Source organism: Montipora capricornis, chromosome 11 (genome assembly GCF_036669925.1).
Source record: "Montipora capricornis isolate CH-2021 chromosome 11, ASM3666992v2, whole genome shotgun sequence".
In the NCBI taxonomy this organism is placed as follows: Eukaryota; Metazoa; Cnidaria; class Anthozoa; order Scleractinia; family Acroporidae; genus Montipora; species Montipora capricornis.
The window spans coordinates 22,097,215-22,117,117 of record NC_090893.1 but is presented as its reverse complement, the minus strand read 5'-3'; the positions used below and the strand labels follow the sequence as shown (position 1 = coordinate 22,117,117).

At 36.2% G+C, this 19,903-nt stretch overlaps 2 protein-coding genes across 23 annotated transcripts in view; one reads left to right on the top strand and one right to left on the bottom strand.

Annotated features, from left to right (window-relative positions):
• LOC138025011 (rho GTPase-activating protein 45-like) overlaps positions 1-19,903 on the bottom strand; it is a 56,824-nt gene that overhangs the window by 34,836 nt on the left and 2,085 nt on the right. The window contains 2 exon segments of the mRNA XM_068872229.1: positions 13,301-13,373; positions 15,430-15,661. Of these exon segments, the coding sequence (XP_068728330.1) occupies positions 13,301-13,373; positions 15,430-15,661 (305 nt within the window).
• LOC138025012 (uncharacterized) lies at positions 3,547-18,857 on the top strand. Of its 22 annotated transcripts, none has more exons than XR_011127117.1 (10): positions 3,547-3,598; positions 3,815-4,059; positions 5,293-5,339; positions 6,119-6,168; positions 13,192-13,264; positions 13,415-14,114; positions 15,136-15,211; positions 16,300-16,597; positions 17,980-18,281; positions 18,395-18,857. XR_011127117.1 is itself a non-coding variant. In XM_068872231.1 (10 exons), exons 6-10 carry the CDS (start codon positions 14,094-14,096, stop codon positions 18,449-18,451), a joined length of 375 nt encoding a protein of 124 aa, XP_068728332.1. In that variant the 5' UTR covers positions 3,547-3,598; positions 3,815-4,059; positions 5,293-5,339; positions 6,119-6,168; positions 13,192-13,264; positions 13,415-14,093; the 3' UTR covers positions 18,452-18,857. The 22 variants fall into 22 exon arrangements, 14 of the variants coding, with proteins under 14 accessions (XP_068728332.1, XP_068728338.1, XP_068728334.1 ...); XM_068872231.1 differs by having other exon boundaries at positions 16,300-16,455; positions 18,217-18,281; XM_068872237.1 differs by lacking the exon at positions 13,192-13,264 and adding an exon at positions 4,146-4,387 and having other exon boundaries at positions 16,300-16,455; positions 18,217-18,281.

Genomic DNA, 19,903 nt, shown 5'->3' with positions numbered 1-19,903 from the left:
TAAAGATGTTGAGAGAGCTGGGTCACAGAGAAAATGATGTCAAAAGTTAACTAGTTTAATTTAGAATGCAATGCGTATGCACAACGCAGAATTCATAGGCAGCATGGGAGTTTTGGGCTTTCAGACTTTTAAACTCGCATTTTTCATATACAATAAGCTGCATTCACCCGCTGAAATTTTAAGCTAGTGAGCCTTTGACGTCACTTTTCCTTGGATCCAACCCTCTGAGGTCCAATCCGTCAGTTTTGAATGTGAGTAATAGCGGATGGTGAAATCCAAAACTTACACTCAAAGTAAACAGCCTTTCAAGTGGATAAAAATCAAAGCTCAAAATTGTGCCAGTCAGGTGTTGGGCAAACACACTTTCAAAATCTGAAGAAAGAGGAAGTTCAAAGAAAATTCAATTTAGACCACACGCAGAATTTTAGCCAATTTTGATTGTGATCCAAGGCCTTCAATTTTCATGCAAACAAAGTGATCTTAAGAAGAAAAAAACAATGATAGATAAAGCAAAATTATTTGAGTGCAATAATCAAGTTAATTTTTAAAGAACACAAACCAAACTAAAATTACTCAATGTGGAGTTATAGAGCAGTTGGCATTTTAGTCAGTATTTTACTGATTAATGCAAAGCATACCAATAATTTTCCTGAAAAAATGACACGGCCAAATAGGGTAGAGTGGAAGTCAAAAGCTACATGTATAATTATACAGAATCTATGAAATTTTAAGTTCACGACAGCAAACACATATCAATAGTTTAGATTAGATGGCTTAAGATTAAAATTCATTTAACATGCAGAAGTCATCAAAAATCCCAAATTGATACATTTAAGTTAACACCACTCTTTGGCAAAAATAAAAACGTCACTCTTACATGTAGGCTCTGGGAGAAACTGAAACAATGACATAACTTTATTTCTAAAGCCTTGAAATTATGTTTCCTCTTTCAAATTTTTGATTTCTAATTTAATCACTCCTTTATTGCAACCAAACACTACTTTAACATATAACTGACAAAAATAGATTTCAAGTTACTCGAAAAAGATGTAAGCAGATTTGACAACGGGAAGTAAGATTACATTACAGGAAAGGCATATATACCCACAATCGCATTAATTTACTGTGCAGACGTGACATGCTTGCCACGGGAAGTCCTAATCACATACAACTACTGTAACAGTTTTAAAATCATACACATAACTGATATAATATTAAGAAAGAGATTTAATTGGTTTTGACAAGCATTTCTTGCTAATATTGCAAACATAAGAGATAGCAATAAGGGACAAATACATCGATAACATTTGTCAGGAGAAAAAATGTACTGGTATTATGCATTTGAATTACAGTAATACCTTACGTATTTAGAACCTTTAGTACTAAAAATAATTAGCATCAATTTAAACGATGTAAATATAAAAGCTATAAACATCTCATCCACTGGCATTAAAGTTTAAAAAAGAAAATCTTGCATAAAATTAAAGGCACAACTGGGAGAGTATACACGTACTCCTCTGTACCAACAGTTTCATCTGTAGAAATACATTTAGTACTATAATATTATAACAAGTTATTTCACCCAAAGACAGGTAGGAGTAATTTTGCACAGCATCACATGAACAAACTTATTACGTAACTTTTTAGGGTTTGATTATAGCCAGATTCAAAAGGTTGTACAGCACAATAAACAGCACCACAGGCATGAAATTCTCAGTACAGTAGTTTTCATAAAAATATTGAAGATCCGTTACCAGGATTCATGCTAAGAAAGAAGTAAAATCGTTCTCTGGTAAAAAGTTTTTAAAAAACTATGAGCTTTCGACAGACTGAACTGCTGCCTTCAACGGATAAAAATGTTTATCCGTTGAAGGCAGCAGTTCAGTCTGTCGAAAGATCATAGTTTTTTCAAAACTTTTTACGAGAGAACGATTTTACTTCTTTCTTAACAGTAGTTTTCATTTATTAAGTAACCAAATTTCAGTAATTAAATTTATCTCCAGACTCAAAAGGTCACCCACCTTGAACACCACAAGAAATTTATAGCACCACAGGCAACTACAATGACTAATTCTTATTGATTCGTCAACAGATTTAACAGATCAAGATCACCTATGCTTTGCAATTTTACGTCTGGAATACCGGTACTTTCAGACTAAAAGATTTAAATTATTTGGTTTCATAACATTCTTAACAGGTCATCTATTATCAAACACAAAAATTGGTACACTAGAGAGAGGCCCAAATGAAACGAAACTGGTTCATTGGTTTAGTTTACCTGATCAATGCTTAAAAGCAAAAGTAAATTTGCTTTCTTCAAACTATCCTCAAGAAATGCTTTCTTCCTCATTTTGAGTTTCCAGCATAAATGTTGACTAGGTCTCAACTTATAACAACAATAACATTATCATCAGATGAAAGCTGCACCAGAAATTTGCATGACAAAAAATGAGAAGTCAAAAGAGAGGCTTGAATTCAGGAAATTCCAAACAAAGCCTACTCCCATATAAATTCAATTTGTTGTGGACATGATGACAGATACATGACCAAATCTGACATAAACAGTTCCTGTACAAAACTCTATTTTTGTATACAGGATAAAATGCTACTGCCATATCATCCCAACTCCTCTTTTCCACTGAAATTTCAAAAAGTGTGCCAGCTTGCCACATGCAGTTTAAGCTTTTAAGATTGAACCTTGGCTCACTCAGTTCACTGCAAGTGCAAGTTTTTGGTTTTATAAATTATGGTCATCACCTACTGAAACCTAAAAAGGAGCGTTCCAGAAAAAATGATAAACTAGTGGATGAATGATTACTACCAGTAAAAACATCAATGACTCAATTCAACCATTTGCGATTATGTAGCACGTGCTGATGCGGCAAATTCAATCCACCAAACACTAGTTTGAGAGCACAAAACTAGTGTCTGCTACACATAAACTTGCTTCACATATGTACTGTACAAACACTTCGTTCCTCACTGAGTCTTATACATCATTTTTTATTTTGTTCTCCCATGATAGCTCTAGATATTATTAAAGCAATAGCAGACAATTTAGTCAAAAAACTCATACTCAGGTTAAACAGCCGTCTGCTCGAATATTAAATGTTAATTTCTTTATCATAGGTGCTTTTCTTTTCATCCTGACCAGTTCCATTTTTCTAGACTATGATAATAGATATTAAATGAAAATCTTCTTTTTTAAGGACCATATTCAACCACAACACAAAGTCCACAAGATCCTTAAAAAATGATTATGATGATATATCCTCTTACTAACAGAGTTTGAGGTCTGTACTGTAATGCACCTATCAATGTTAAGCAGCTGGCGGGGGGAGGCCGGGCATAGGAGGGGGATTTGACGTTACAAGTCTGCCCGTGTTAGGGACTTTTGATCATTTGTTGAGTTCCGGGGGTCGGGACTTTTGACTTTAACCATTAGAAGAGTGGAGTCCACTGACGCCATCTTGGCTGATCGCCATCTTGAATGACCGAGAAAGACTGAAAAATAGTACCGCCATTTTGGAATTACCCAGAAGTCACTACAAGCAAACCGATTCTCTGCGATTCCCTCAAAGCCATGAGTGAAAGAAAGGTGAGTGAATCTGCTCTATATTTTGTAAGACAAAGGTCTTTTTAACAAGGTTAAGATGTAATCCAATAGAAAAGCTTTTGTTTCTGTTGTGTTCTGCTGCATATTTTTTGCATATGTTTGAATATTCATTAGTTTTCTTCGTGCAACTTGTGTATGCTTGCTTGAATTTCATAAGCATAATAAATGTATTTAATTAAATTTACTATTAAATTTTAGGTTCTTGTTCAGTACGTAAGGCTGTGGTAGTTGGTGAGAGTTTTATCAATACCGTAAAAACCGAATTCAAAATAATTGATATTGACGACGAAATCTTGGTTCAGCAATTCGAAGACGAATGGCAGGAGTTCATGGATGTTGACGCTCTGGAACATGTGGCAGATCGTTCTAAGCTCCAGGTGCCCCTGGGGTCAGGAATTTGCATTTTTTTGACCCAGGATGACTTCCCTGGGGCTGAAATCGAGGTAAATATTCTGCCATTATTCACCTCGATTTCAAAGAATAATTGTTTTAGTCTATACTCACAAAGTCATCTCAACAACATTTGCAGAAGAAAACCACCCAAAGTTGATTTAATTGACATCTCAATTCATGCGTGGAAAATGTGCAAGCAGCAAAAAGCATGTGCAGATGTGTTTACAGTAGCTTCAAACATGGCAAATCCAAAGAACCTCCCTTAAAATCCTTGTCACAAACAGCAAAATGGTCATTTAACACCGTTTAAAATCAGCCATCTAATTCGAACATCTGTAGGTCGTAAAGGATCCACATGAAATGGTGCCTCTCACTGAGGTGAGCGTTGGTTTGTTGTAAAATGACCCTCTTGTTTCCTTGCAGCCATGTAGAACTTTCTTAAACAATTTTTTAATTCCTTGATTTCAGTAATAAATTCGTTTTGCTGGGCGACCAGCCCTACAAAATAGAATTACTCTGAGTGAAACAAATTGTTGATGTGACGATTGTTATTCTCAGCGATAATTATCTGAAAAAACGAAGTCAAACACTGGTTGGCAAAAGTATGAACTCTTCTCTTACCTTTGAAAAGCTTCAGGCCAAATTTTGTGGCCCTCTTTCTATTCTGTAGCACAGCATCATCTTGTATTCTCAATATTTGCGATTCAGAAATTCTGGCGAGTTTACGCAGGCTGTTTTGTTTGTTTGGAGCACGCATTATTCACTCTGTAGGGACTGAATAATGCTCAATTACTCCGAGATAGCAAACCAATCACATTGCTTGAAACACCAAGATCACTGAGTGAGTAGGCACTAATTCTGCTTATTCATACAAATCCAATGCTCAACATAATAATGGGTCTATTTCAATAATATTAGGTAGTACCGTATTATTATTACTGTTTCAAAATCTCACTTTAAATAACATAGTGACCTGGTCCTCACATAAACCCAAATATAGCCTTAGGATATTAAAGCTTTGCTGTGCTTCTTAAGTAATGAAGTGTTACTAGCTATCCAAGCCTATTTTCTTCACAGTCTTTATCATTATTATAATAATAATACCTGCTATTCTCATTATTATTATTATTATTATTATTATTATTATTATTATTATTATTATTATTATTATTATTATTATTATTATTATTATTATTGACTCATTTTTGGCACACAGTCAGGTTTGCACTAAACTCTGACTGGTTATTTTTTATTTTTAATGAAATTTATTGTTCATACTGTAGGTCAGCAAAGTTGACATTGGAAAGCCAATGATTGATTTTCCTTCCAGGTCAGACTTTTGGTAACTTAATGGCTCTTTATGTCTCTGTGACAACCAAAGATACATACCAAATTGGCAAATTTGACAGGGCTCTTAAGTTATTTATTTTCCTTTGCAAAAGCAACCTTGCTTAATTGTAAATTAAGGATCAAAATTAAATCACAGAACAATGACAAATATTCTCAGAAAGATGACGTTGCACTACTTCAAAGGAGAATTAAATTCTACTTTAGGGCAGTAGTAACAATGAGACTTAAATAAGAGATGATAAGATGGAAGATGATGAAGATGTATGCAGAAAGCCATTTACTTACAAAGTAGCTTATTGTCCTGGCTTGAAGACAACTGAACGGAGGTTTTCTTCTCAAGAATGACATGAAGGAGTTGATATCCTGCTTATTCACGTTACAAGAATTCCCTAGATTTAGCACCATTTGGAAAGCCCTGATGAAGTTGATGAATACATTGGCAGATCAACAAGAAATTGGACCTCAATGATGCAACACTAAACCAACAGTTTCCTCTGAAATAATGGCTGTGAAAGCATCTATGAACTCATTCTAAAAAGAGTTGTTCCAATACAGTTAGAATGCAAACACCATTTGTGGGTTTTCTGAAATATGCTATCTATGAGCACATTGACCTCGTGTGAAATTCTATATCTTGGATCGTGTAGAAAGTGTTGCCTATCAACAGGACTGTGACATAAATCTGTTTTATTTTTGACAACTGGAGATGACAACAGCTTTGTCATAGGATAGCACTGACACCTTTTATTGGAATTCCAGAGGAATGAAAAAAAGGAATCACAAATGTGGAGAAGACTTTGACTCTAAAGGTGATTTAAAGTGAAAATGTTATGTCAAAATATAAATGTAACTGTCATATATGGTATCAAGAAAGGCATCAACCTTTTGCTCAATGATCAGATAGTATTTTTACAGGAAAGATAAAAAATGACATTTTAGCTAAACGGATATAGTGTTTCATGCCCTGTGGAATGTAAAATACAGGGCTACATAAACCTTACACAATAAGATTAAGTTGCAGATACTTATGAACTAAAAACCCCTTTAACTCACAATCTTGCTTGGAGATCAATAATATTGGGCCAATTCAATCAACAAACACATTCAAACAGACAGGCTATTAAAATAATGTTAAAGTTTGTTCTCAACAAACAAAAAAATAAAAAAAATTGTCAAGCTGTTAATTACTTAGTGACTTTACTAATGAAATGAATCATAGTGCTTAACATTTACTTGAATGTCATGGCAACCGGTAAACCGTTGCACGGCTCATTAACGAGAAAATTAATTTCCTTTTTCTAATAGTACTGTACTCTTGAATAACTAGTTTAAAAGATGTCTGTTTTACTTTCCCTGACAATAATTTATTGACTTGCATGTAAAAAAGAAGAAACAGACAAGTTATGGTAATTATTTGTGTTTAAGCTGGATGTAAGCCGAAACACAATTAATGGGTGGAAAGCTTAATGGCAAAAAAAGTTTTAACTCTGGGCGTTAAGCCAGGCCCTAGGTTTTCTCAAAAACTTTATCCTTGGGACTTTTAAAAAAGCTCTCCTCTCAAGAAACATGCTAAATCAAACATGTACATTGTAAATTGAGAAGTGTCTAAACAACCCCTTCAAAGAAACATTGACAAAAATGACTTGATGTGCATGATCAACAGGCCATCCAAGTGCTTAAACCAAGTGCTTAATCCATCCACTACTGCTTGAAACAAAAAGGCACCTTATGCAACCAATTCACCCCTAAAGCAGCTAGCTGACAAGTAAACACAACCGGTGCTAGGGAGAATAAAGTCAATAGAGTCACTAGGAACTGGGACTGTCTTTTCCAAGGAAAATAAAATAAATAATTTCATTACAAATCTCGGACAACAAACAAATATGTGTACAAAACGTCTTCAAGCCTCTTGTCCAAAAAAATAATACACAAATCCCTTGTATGCATGACCTGGTTGACATGTAAATTATCAAAAAAAATCTTGTGCACAAATTTAAACTATGCCCACATATGGTAAAAAAAAAAAACCTAAACATTCTTGAATAGACCTAGACAGTGTTAAAGAAATCTTGTTCTTCGGTTCTTCAATGCATATGGTTGAATGAGGCAAGGAAGGAGATACTAACAGAACAGAGGACAGTGCCATCCACACAAATGAGGTACTGGAATTCTAGACAGAATTAAGACAACGAGTTTGAAACCAATAGCTACGACAACCATGTGGAGAGCAAACAATGTCAAAGTCCTTTAATCAAACAGCTCCTCAATAAGAGTCACAAAATCTGTAATTCCTTGACCTACAGTTTCTGATTGAATTCACCGTTCTATTACCGTAAGTAATTCGGACTTAGCTATGTGTACAAGCTAATCACAGAATCAGCGTGACATTTCCTGTTGTCTTGATACCTTCACGGAAAAAAAATTACTTACACCCTTTAATTGGCTTTAAGCCAAACCCCCTTGTTTAAAGTTATTCTTGTAGATTAAAACCACAATTTTCAAAAAGCACAGCTTACAGGCAAATACTTACTACCATTTGCGTCCATCCTTGAAGCGTGACAAATTTTGCGTGAAGTTTAACCTTTCAAACGTTAACGGTTTGTCGGGTTGTGTGTCACTATTAACCAATGAAACGTTGGCAGTTATGTTGTGAAAATTGACACGTTTTTGACAGAATACCGGCATGTTTTGTTCACGTGCTCTTCCAGTTTCCAGGTTTTCCCTGTGACCGGAGATATTTATGAATCTGCCTAGGAATTTCGAACAGTTATAAACCTCTATCTCCCGTGAGTTTCCAAAGACAGGAAATATGGAATTTGGTATACTTTGCCAAGAGGAGATACGTGATTCATGAACTATGAAAAAAAAAAAAGTGAAACGGAAGTGAAACTAGAAAGAGTGAGCAGGAAATATTTCCACGTCTAGGGCATATTCTGAGCACACACACGCTCTTCCGTGTTTCAAGGAGCATTTAAAATCTTGATTTCAAGCGACTCCTGGGTGGTAATTTACCTCATTCCAAGCTTGTGTACAAAACGTCTTCAAGCCTCTTGTCCAAAAAAATAATACACAAATCCCTTGTATGCATGACCTGGTTGACATGTAAATTATCAAAAAAAATCTTGTGCACAAATTTAAACTATGCCCACATATGGTAAAAAAAAAAACCTAAACATTCTTGAATAGACCTAGACAGTGTTAAAGAAATCTTGCTCTTCGGTTCTTCAATGGTTGAATGAGGTAAGGAAGGAGATACTAACAGAACAGAGGACAGTGCCATCCACACAAATGAGGTACTGGAATTCTAGACAGAACTAAGACGACGAGTTTGAAACCAACAGCTACGACAACCAGGTGGAGAGCAAACAATGTCAAAGTCCTTTAATCAAACAGCTCCTCAATAAGAGCCACAAAATCTGTAATTCTTTGACCTACAGTTTCTGATTGAATTCACCGTTCTATTACCGTAAGTAATTCGGACTTAGCTATGTGTACAAGCTAATCACAGAATTAGCGTGACATTTCCTGTTGTCTTGATACCTTCACAGAAAAAAAATCACTTACACCCTTTAATTGGCTTTAAGCCAAACCCCCTTGTTTAAAGTTATTCTTGTAGATTAAAACCACAATTTTCAAAAAGCACAGCTTACAGGCAAATACTTACTACCATTTGAAACCATCCTTGAAGCGTGACGAATTTTGCGTGAAGTTTAACCTTTCAAACGTTAACGGTTTGTCGGGTTGTGTGTCACTATTAACCAATGAAACGTTGGCAGTTATGTTGTGAAAATTGACACGTTTTTGACGGAATACCAGCATGTTTTGTTCACGTGCTCTTCCAGTTTCCAGGTTTTCCCTGTGACCGGATATATTTATGAATCTGCCTAGGAATCTAGAAGAGTTATAAACCTCTATCTCCCGTGAGTTTCCAAAGACAGGAAATATGGAATTTGGTATACTTTGCCAAGAGGAGATACGTGATTCAGCAACTACGAAAAAAAAAAAAAAGGGAAACGGAAGTGAAACTAGAAAGAGTGAGCAGGAAATATTTCCACGTCTAGGACATATTCTGCGAACACACACGCTCTTCCGTGTTTCAAGGAGCATTTAAAATCTACTCCTGGGTGGTAATTTACCTCATTCCAAGCTTGTTGACTTCGATTTTTTTTGTGTCCATTGCAAAATGAGCAAAGACGTTATTAGGGCGGTCATGCAAAACCCAAATGCTCTCACAAAAAACCTGAAAACTTTGAGAGCATGTGAACAAAACATGCTGGTATGCTGTCAAAAACGTTCTGAATTTCACAACATAACCACCAATGTTTCATTGGTCAAAAGTGATACATAACCGGACAAACCGTCAGCATTTGAAAAGTAAAACTTCGCGCAAAATTCTTCACGCTTCAAGGATGGACGCAAATGGTAGTATGGTAGTGTATATGTTTATTTCCGCTGAAACAGAAACTCTTTACAGCTGTACCTGACTTGAACATTTTCATTAATGCAAAACATAAACAAAAAACAAAGTCAAAATGGCAGCCTAAACTATCGGGACTTTTGTCAGAGTCTATACTTAAGTTCTTTCAATTCACCCAACTTAAAATATTCCTAGATCTGCCACTGACTAAAGAAAAATGAACAATGTTAAAGGTTCCAGACGAGCTACATCGATCATAGAGTGCAGTTTCAGCCTACACCATCGACGTTTCACATAAAGCACCCATGCGCAGACAAAAATTAAAACAGATTTTGAAATAAATATTTCTCCATTAACCATCCTGTAATCTCCAAGTCAAGTCTCCTGCAAGGCCTTTTCAACCATTCACCTCATTTTAGGGAGGATCTATTTTAGTTAGGGTCAGTCACCTTGACTCCTGTATTGATCAAGTCTCATTAAAAGTGCAACTGAACCGTAATTTTTATGTTTTTTTTTTAAATCTTTTTTTGAATTTTGCACCCTTTTGGAATTCCGTGGTTCTTTTTTCTTCAAAGCAAACAATTTGAATCTACCAATCAGCATGCATGGTTAGGCTTTAAAAATGCCAATGGCCATGTTGCACTGATTTGTAGATTCAACTTGACTCCAATGTTTTAAAGTCCTTAATTTGGTCGGGTTCATTGCACCGATCATGTTGGGAAAGCTGTTTTGAGGATTTCGTAATCGCCGTTCTCAGCTAATTTTCAAAGGATGAAGGAGTAGTTCAGCAAAGGCATGGTGATGTTTCTATGCGATCAGATGCTGTTTTTTTTATGGTAAGAATAATCACTCCATGTTAAACAAGACGAGGTCACTCGCTTCACTCTCCTGCGGCAGTCAAAAAAAAGTTCACTTATATACACTATTTTATTTTCTCATTACAAAAAATTAATTAAGGATACACGAAAGTTTATGTTGACCAGCAGGTAGCAGATTTGCTATTTGACACAGGTTAATCATCAGCATACTTTAGTTACATCATTAGGTAAAGAAAAAATATTTTTATTTTTTTTAACTGAAGAGTTTTAAACATTATTACATTATGAGGAGAAGCATCAATAGTTGCATAATGTATCAATAAGTAAAGTGTAGGAGCAGAAATCAAATACTAAAGCAATTGGATCAATTTGTTTTAACTGTACAGTCTTCAAGTTTGGAGGTAATATTTTCGACATCAAGACCAGAATCTTCATTACCCAGGGTCTGAAATATATTTTTTATTTGTTTTTTAAAGGAATTTTTGATAATGTTTTAAATTGATTCAGTATCTTACATGTACTCCAAATTTTGACACCAACATGCGGAAAAGCCTTTTTTGTAAGTTTAGTCTACAGTACTTTGTACTACACAGCTGCAACTTGGATGATCGAGTATTGTAGGTAAGAATATATGTGTTTTACTTCTGCAAAATAATGCCTAAAACAGCTCATAACAACAGAAAAACATAACGCAGGACTCAGTTGACATTTCAACAGCTCTTTTTATTGAATTATTTGCTTTCAAACTTAAATTCTTTTTGAGCAAATCACAACTGCCGTAATATTCCTCTGAATTTTCTTCTGCAGATCAATAACAACCACACCAACAGAGGGTGGTCTGCCTGTGTCCAAAACAACACAAAACAACAGTCTGTCGTGTCCACAACAATATTTCTTTGTGTCAATTGAACTGCTTTGGAAGTGTTACACTAAGCAATATTGGTTTAGCAATTTGTCTCACAATTTTATTAATATTAACAGGTGTAACACTAAGTGAAATTGTCAGTTACTCAATCAATCAGCATTTATTGGACTTATTGCATTATTTACATGTTACAGCAGTTTTCAGTTGAGTGTCTTAAAACAAATAACAAAGTAATTACTTCGACCAATCACAGCAGGAGCAAAGAGCGCAATGAAGCAATCCAAATTCGTAGCAGTTCCATGTAACTTGTTTGATTGGTTTTCCTTCTCATTGGTTGATACGCTGGGGTGAGATTTTAAAACCAATCACAAAGCATAGCAATTGCAGATGCATAATTACTTTAAACAGTCATCTGAAAACTGCTCTATTAGCATGACGTAATTCAACGTAGAATTGTCATGGCAAATGAACAAGGCGTTTAAGTAATGATCCATGTAAGGTGGATAGCAATTTCCTTTGTTATGCGGCAACGGGGCTTTCCCCACATAGGAAAGTTATCGTTTTTACACACAGAATGCATAAACCTACAGGAAGGAAGTTAACGCAATAAAATTCATTTACAGCCCACTTTGAAAGGGTGTTTTTTGTGTTAAAAGATTTTGACCAATCACAAGAGTTGAAAACAAAAGCCAAGAAACGTTTACAATTTTACATGTTCCCCGTATACGATTTCTGTGGAATTCATTTAAACTGAGACCAGATGGAAGATGGAAGATGGTTGGAAAGTAAGGATGAATATAATACTGCTTTATGAAGTTTTGGTAACCGTTTGCTGTTTAAGCCAATCAGAAGTAAGTACAGACAATAGAAAAGTTATCACCTTTTTGCATACCAATTGAATTCCAACATGTTCGTTGCCGTTGTTGCTATCGTTCTTATCTGGACCCTTTCTTAAACAATACTATGAAGCATATAAGTTTCTTAACTGGTCAGTATAAAATGCAAACTGCAGAATGCAGACTGCAGACTGGGTCTAAAATGCAGACTACGGTACAAAATAGTCTTAGACCAAGTCTGCAGTCCGCATTTTATACTGACTGGTTTCTTGACAAGTTCAGTGTTGAAATGAAAAAAAAAAACATCCAGGTTGTCCCTGTTTTAAAAGCTGGGCAACTACATTGTAAACCCCTAAATTTGGTCACCCTGATAAACGCTTGGTTGCCCATTAGGAAATCCCCTACGATTAAATGCAGGTGGTGTTGAGAAGCAATCACATGGTGATGGAGTTTGAATATCCCATAGTTCTAAGTATGCACCTGTTGGTTTTTGTTCTGTGTGTGGAAGTCTGGGTTTACATTAGCCTCCATTTCATGCTAGATCCAGTCTAACTGTAAGAACATGAAACTGGCCTCTTAGGAAACAGAGGAAGGAGACCTAACAAAATCGCAGTGCATCTAATCACAAGCACTTCTATCCAGCATGATTTTTCCGGGGGTTGGGGGTTGGGGGTAAGGGGTGGAGGTTCTGTAGCTGAAACAACCCATCCTTTACAAAAATGCTAACCTTAAGCCCAAAAATTATCTAAATCATGGCATTTTGGAGCATTTTTGTAAAGCTTTGGGTTGTTTCAGCTACGGTACACTTCACTCCCTACCCCACCCCTATCCTCCCCCCCCCACCCCACCCTACCCCCCATACCCGGAATAGTAATGCTGATTTTGTCTTCTTGCAGAGTTGAACAAAGACATTACCCAAGAAAGGCACAAAAACGTTTTCTTTGATATGAAGTACAAATCAGTGTAAAAGTAAGTTAGAGGTTATAGAGAAAATAAGAGTCTTACCTCAGAATGCTGTTTGTACATTGCAGACTCCGATAAAACCATGTCTTGTTCACCCATGAGAAAATCAGAAACACTGTAAGGGGAATGACAAAATTAATATCAATGTTCTTATAGGTTACTACTGCTTCAGAGACTACTCAAAAATCATCGACGCCAAGTAAACCACACCAAGGCCCAGAGCTTCCATAAGGGTTAAAAGAAAGTGGTGTGCAAGGGAAGTACCTACAATCTTGGACAAAACTCTTGGGAAAATTCAGGCATGGACATTGTTGGACGTGGACTTACAAACAAAGTCTATTGGTCACTCGCTTGCATTCAACCTTGCTACTATAACATATACAGCTACATCAGTGACTGGCAATTCTCTGAAGGCCTTCAAAACGCCCCGTTATTCTGGCTTGTACAAGCCTTAGTGTTTTGAAAGATGAATAGAAATATCCGTTGGACAAATTTACTACATTGTACTCCAGGTAACTCGAACCAAAATTGATTTCCCCTGGATTTCTGTCTTACGACTACTGCAATTTTACCCTCAGCGACTCAAACCTCCGCTAACTTGAAACCAATCTCATACTCAGAGTCTTCAGGCTTTTTGGTCAGAGGGTGAGTGCCCAGAAAACCTGGGTTTCAGTGTTATTGCGCATGGAGTTGAAACGAAAGCAGAAAAGAGAAAACAATGAACAGTAGAAATGGCGGGTTGAACATGCATGTTCGAGAAACAAAAGTCTTAGCCTTGCATACCACCAAAGAAACTGGAGAAATGATCATTGACTCACTGTAAGAGCGAGTGAAGATGAAACTTCTGACGCTTTTGGTAAGTGTATTTTTAGTGTTTTAGCGTGCATACCATCGTTCAGAATACCATTGTGTAAGCAACACAATTGACAAATTTCTGTGGAAATGACACCAATGTCCTCTTCTAGTACACTTTTATGTTTCTGTAATTCTGAATGGCTTAGACAAGACCTTCTTCCATGGATTTCTCCTCAAAGAAACTGATGCACAGTGTAGTGTTTTCCCACATTACTTTTGCAATAGCAACAGTAATCAGTTTTTTGCAGCATGGGAAAATTCTTGTTCGGTATTAGATGAAACCCCATTGTTTTATTATTTCCGTGATTTTTATATTTCTGAGGTAGAAAAAACAAATGTAGCACTGAAACTAGTTTTAGATTTTGAATTCCCCTCGAAATTCTGGGGTTTCCGAATTACTTACCGACTTCCTGTCAAACTGCCATTGTTATGCAAGCGACCAATCAAAAAAATTGTTCAAGTCCATTATATATATATCCCAGAGTCTCTCCAGGCACTCACCCACTGACCAAGCAGCCAAAGGACTCTGGGTACAAGACTGACTCTAAGCAATCTTCATTTATCTTTTCCCTGGATAACTCAAACCACGTCTGTCAATATGTGACAAACCAAAACAAACAGTGTACTGCATTGCAAGACTGTTAATTTATCTTGAAGCAGCCGTGTGATCTTTGTCTTTTCTGGCATGATTACACAAAACATGTCAGTCCAGTTCAGGTTTCATTAGTGTAGGGTGGATTTGACTGTTTAAAGTGCCTGTATCTTCACAATCAGTTGCTGCTTACAATATGTTTTGATTTCTACAGTAAAGTAGAAATGAACTGTTTCATAAATTTTCACTTGATTAAAATGTATACTGTATGAATAGAAAAACAGCAAACACCGGTTTTCCTTTTTCGTCGTCCTTTGTTTTCAACTTCCGACAACTCAATCTCCCTTAACCCTTGGACATCCAAACCGGCCTAAACCGGCCAGCCTTAGTATTGCTCTTTTTAACACCACACGATTTTACTCGTCAATAGGGAACCCCTGGGAGTCAATGGGTTGAAGGTTCAAGATATCGGGAGTCAACTGTACCCTGTGCATTATCAAAACCAAGTAAGTTATCCAGAAGATAGTGATTTATAATTGACTTGCGATGGAGGGAGCACAGCTGGGGTAGTGGTGAGAGAAATCACCTTCCAATGTGTTGATTCTCTGCCCTGCTCAGAGAGGTTTTTCTCTGGAAACTCCAGTTTTCCTCTCTCCTTGAAAGCCAACATTAGCACAAAATTAATAGCCTCAACCTATACACATGGTGCTTACATTCAGTTTACCTGCTACTAAAAGCCAAAGCGAGTTGGTCAATGGACTCGTAAAATTCGTCGGGAGCTTTACTTGTATCTTCATAGTTGTGACTTTTGACTTTGCTGATGAGTGTTCCAGCTGAAGCGAGAATGTCTGTCGAGTGCAATGGTTGGTATTTATTGAGGACTCCCTTTAACACTGACAAAACCTCACCAAGACGCTCATGAGCTTTTACTTCAGGAGGATCTCCATCTGGGTTGTCTGCGGAAAAAAAAAATTCAAATAAATTGTTTTCATAAATGTGAAAATAAATTATTTATGTGGCTAAAAATGCAATTTAACCATATTTAATAGAGGGGAATGGTTTGGAAGCTCGGCAAACGTCAAAGGGGCAAACAAAGATGCCAAGATTTAGGTTGGAAAGTCCACGACCGTGCACAATCTTTTGTTTTGCACTCATACACTATGCATAAATTACGTAATCAACACATTTCTATTGGTTAGTTCCTCAGTATGGAGTAAACAACTATTGTGTTTTGTGCACGGTCAAGGCCAAAAAAGAGAACAAAAACATACAACAAAGAAACTTCTCGCATTTCACAACCATTCTCCTCTATTAACTATGATTTAACTAAGTTAACTGGAAAGAGATGCTGGCTTTAATTTCTGTGCCTTTAGTTCTACAACTAGCTAGAGCTGTTTGCTTAATAGCGGTCAGCGGTTCATTCCCTACTGCACATGCTCATGCTTGAAAAGCAGTCTCAGTGTACCAGACATTTTTTAGCTACAGTGTATGTTGGCAGAGCATTGAGGTTTTTCTTATACTGTAGTGTTAGCAAGTTCTTATTAAATTCACAGAGAGCAACAAAATAACTTTGTCATTTCTTTATTTCTTTTAGGAAAAGCAGCAGCAGCAAAGTGGCAACTTGGAAGTGAAAACAAGTCGCAAATTTGCGACTTCTCCAGATATTTTAATCGCAAAGGGAAAATGTGCAGTCGCAAATGCAACTGTATTGCTCACAATTTCAAGCCCTGCCACTTCATTTTATTAACAGGTGAGAAGACAGTCTTTTGGTAGCCTAAGAAATGTACCAGTGAGAAACCCAGTGAAAACAATGAGGGAAAGTTTTTTTAGGGCTGCTTGGAAAAAAACACAGAGTGCTCCTTTATAGGAGTGAAACCCGTGACCACCTGACTGTAAGTTCTGACGCTCCAACAATCATGGGAGACACATGTAGGCCATTATACCAGTATTTAATAGTTTTCACTACATCTGCCCCTGCCTAAGATAGTATGAAAGGCAGTTGAGATATGTTTAAATTATAATTTATGCTGAACATGTCGCCCGTTTTCGATTTGCATCTGACAAATCGTTGCCCCTATTTCTGATTTGTGTCCACACAAAATCAATTTCTGAGCCAGGCAACTCGATTTGCATCAGATCTGCTTCAATGTTTGATTTTCAGTCGCTGGTGTTTGACCCAAACAGTACTTTGGTTCTCTTTGTGAGTTTCTGTAGACATCATGACTCCTAACACATCTCGGTGGTGTAGAACAACACCAATACCACTTGCATGATGGATGGCACTATCTACCGGATAAATCACTATCCAGTGGACAAACTACTAGCAAAACTAATGATTCTATTGCTCTATCTGGTGGATAGTGTTATCAACCTTTTAAGCAATTGAGGCCATGTCACCAATAAAACAATTAACATGTGCATAAACTTTACAAACTTTTAAAACACTCCTCATTAGATTCTTCACATAAAGCATACTAATGAGGCATAAATGTAGCTTGTTTATCTTGTATGTAAGTGCTAATGTTCTCCCCTCACAATTTGAACCTTTGTTTGGACTTCAGAGTGTCACGCTTTTCGGCAAATGTTGTTGAATCCCTTCAATTAACTCGCAGGTCATGTTTTATCGGGTCTAAAACCACTTGGCTTCGCCTCATGGTTTTACACTCGATAAAATACTCCTGCTCGTTAATTAAACAGTACATATTGAATAATAAGTCATTTATTGTCAACAATACTCCTAGGCCTGAAAATGTCAAAATGGGACATCCTCGCTATATTGTAACAAGAAGATAGTTATAATAATAATAGTAATAATTATAATTATAATTATAATACAACTTATTTTAACATCAATTATTATAAATATATTAATAATTAACCCTGATGTATATAAAGAGGAGAAGGCTACAATGAGGAAATGATTACCCTTGACAACACATAACAGTGTACATCACAGACTTCTTGTCACCACCAACGATGGAACAAACTTAATAAACAAAACAGGACACCTAGAATCCTCATCAAAAGTTCTCAACACTAAAGCATTTCAAAGATGTTTCTATCAATAAAGGCAAGTAGTCCTGGATTCTTCAACAAGCAAACCTAGTTCAATATACATGCTGCCTCCCTTCCTATTTAGCAACCAATCTTGTTTTGAAAAAATTGCTTTCTGTGAATTGTTGATTGTCTTATTTATGCCATTTGTACTAACTTGCAGAAATGTAATGTTAATTTATATCATTGTGTAATTTATTCTTACTTCTTTTTTGTTTAGGGAGCCTTGGTTTTGCAAGTCTCTTCGCTTTTGTCTATGCTCCGTTGTCAGCTTATAGTGTGAAAATTATTATTGCATTTAATAAATTATTCAAAATGTGGTTATAAGTCCACTTTGAAAGGAGTTAAACAAACTCATTACATTAATTAACCATTTCCCTTTGTTAAATGTATTTTTGCCATGTTTTTATGACCATCATTTTACATCGTGCTTTTTTTATTTTATTCTAATGACTAGAAGTGTGCATTTCAATGATGCAGAATCAACCAATGGACAGATCCTACAAAAATAACATATATAAGGTCAGGACCCCTTGGGGTCAAACTCAATTATTACATTGTATTATCTTTCCTTGTTACAAAAGAATTTAATATGGGTTCCACATAACAATATTCTTTTCTTCCTCAAATTCTAGAAAACAAACCCAGCATGTGGGATCAGACTAACATGTCCTGATCATGACCTGATCTGAAAGTATCAAAATGTTTCACAACAGATCATGTTCTGTGAGGAACCATGCTGCTACAGATGGAGCAATAGGAAGAAATAAAAGGATAAGCCTGACGAGAATTTCATACTTAAGCCACAGGACAATCCATAATTTAAAAAAAAAAAACATTCAATTCTCTCTTTCTTAGCGAAGACAACATTTAACAAAAGTAGTCCACACTGATCACTACTTTCATTAACCACAGTGCGGGAAACTTTAAAAGGTTAATTAAATGAGTCATGCGGAGACACTAAATGAAAGATCTACTTAAGTAACCAGACGTGAGGTTGTATAAAGAAGGGGAATTCCCAGATAACCACCTTGTAACACCAATGTATCTATGACACCGACGGGAAGAACTGTTTAATAGATTAAATACAAACTTGAGCCAGTTTCAGAAGCAACATTTTTCATGAGCCTAAAAAATTCAATTTTCATTTCCAAAAGAAGCTCAGAAGTTATCAATTTGAGCCTACTGTTACACTAGCTAGAGATTTTGGTTACATACGACAAAAGGGAGAGAGTCGGTTTTGTATTGAAATTTAGAAACTGGACTCTCTCTGAGAATAATAACAATAATATTATTATTATTATTATTGCACCACAGACATGTAGTTATTATTATTGATTTGCAATAATTTAAAGGTTGGGCCTCCCTTCCAGGTCTTTTCATTCGTTTGGGTGACAAAACATGATTGCCTCAGAAAAGCGGACCACTCAACTGATTTATCAAGGGACTACTCCCAGTCTACATTCTTGTAACTTGACAAATTAAGTTTAGTGCATAATTATATCAAAAGAACAAACTTCCTCGCTCCAGTTTGATGCAAAATACTGATTTAAAAGAAATTCAGGTTTAAGTCAACAAAAAGTAATTTTGGCTGCTGAGTTAGTATTAGGATTTCAAAAAACTGATTAAAAGCTTGCACACACCCACGGTTCCTCTAATTCAGACTTCAACAATGATCCTTGCTCAGACTAATGGAAATTCAAATTTCTGGCATCTATAAAAACACTCCACCACAGTAGTTAAGATAAAACGTCATAAAAGAGGTGTATTTGTGTTAGGTGAACATTACGACACTTGTGTGCAGAATAACAATCCTGTGTCGATTTTTAAATGTGTTCTATGTAGGTTGCTGTCACAAAGCTCTGAGTGCAACGAAAAGCAATGGCAATTGTGGTATTCAGAACGTATGTAAACAACTGCAAGAAAGGTTGTGTCCTGGCTCAATGAGTGACGATTGTAACTCATTCGCACAGTTCACTCAGTCACCTCCAAAGTAAACATTCCATCAATTTTATCCAAAACGAAACGAAACCACAAATATGACAAAATCTTGAGAACTGTGGTAACCTGGTAGTTAACTAATATCAAGCAGTTTGCAGCAAACTTCCTGTAGTTTCGATCGCAAGTTCAATCCATTTCACTTG

Bases quoted from the DNA above. Each gene is read 5' to 3' on its own strand.
- LOC138025012 (XM_068872239.1), top strand. From the start codon at position 14,094: ATGAAACTTCTGACGCTTTTG. The intron at 14,115-15,135 runs GTAAGTGTATTT...ACTCGTCAATAG, and splicing joins TGAAACTTCTGACGCTTTTG to GGAACCCCTGGGAGTCAATG. The intron at 18,282-18,394 runs GTCAGGACCCCT...CTCAAATTCTAG, and splicing joins ACAAAAATAACATATATAAG to AAAACAAACCCAGCATGTGG.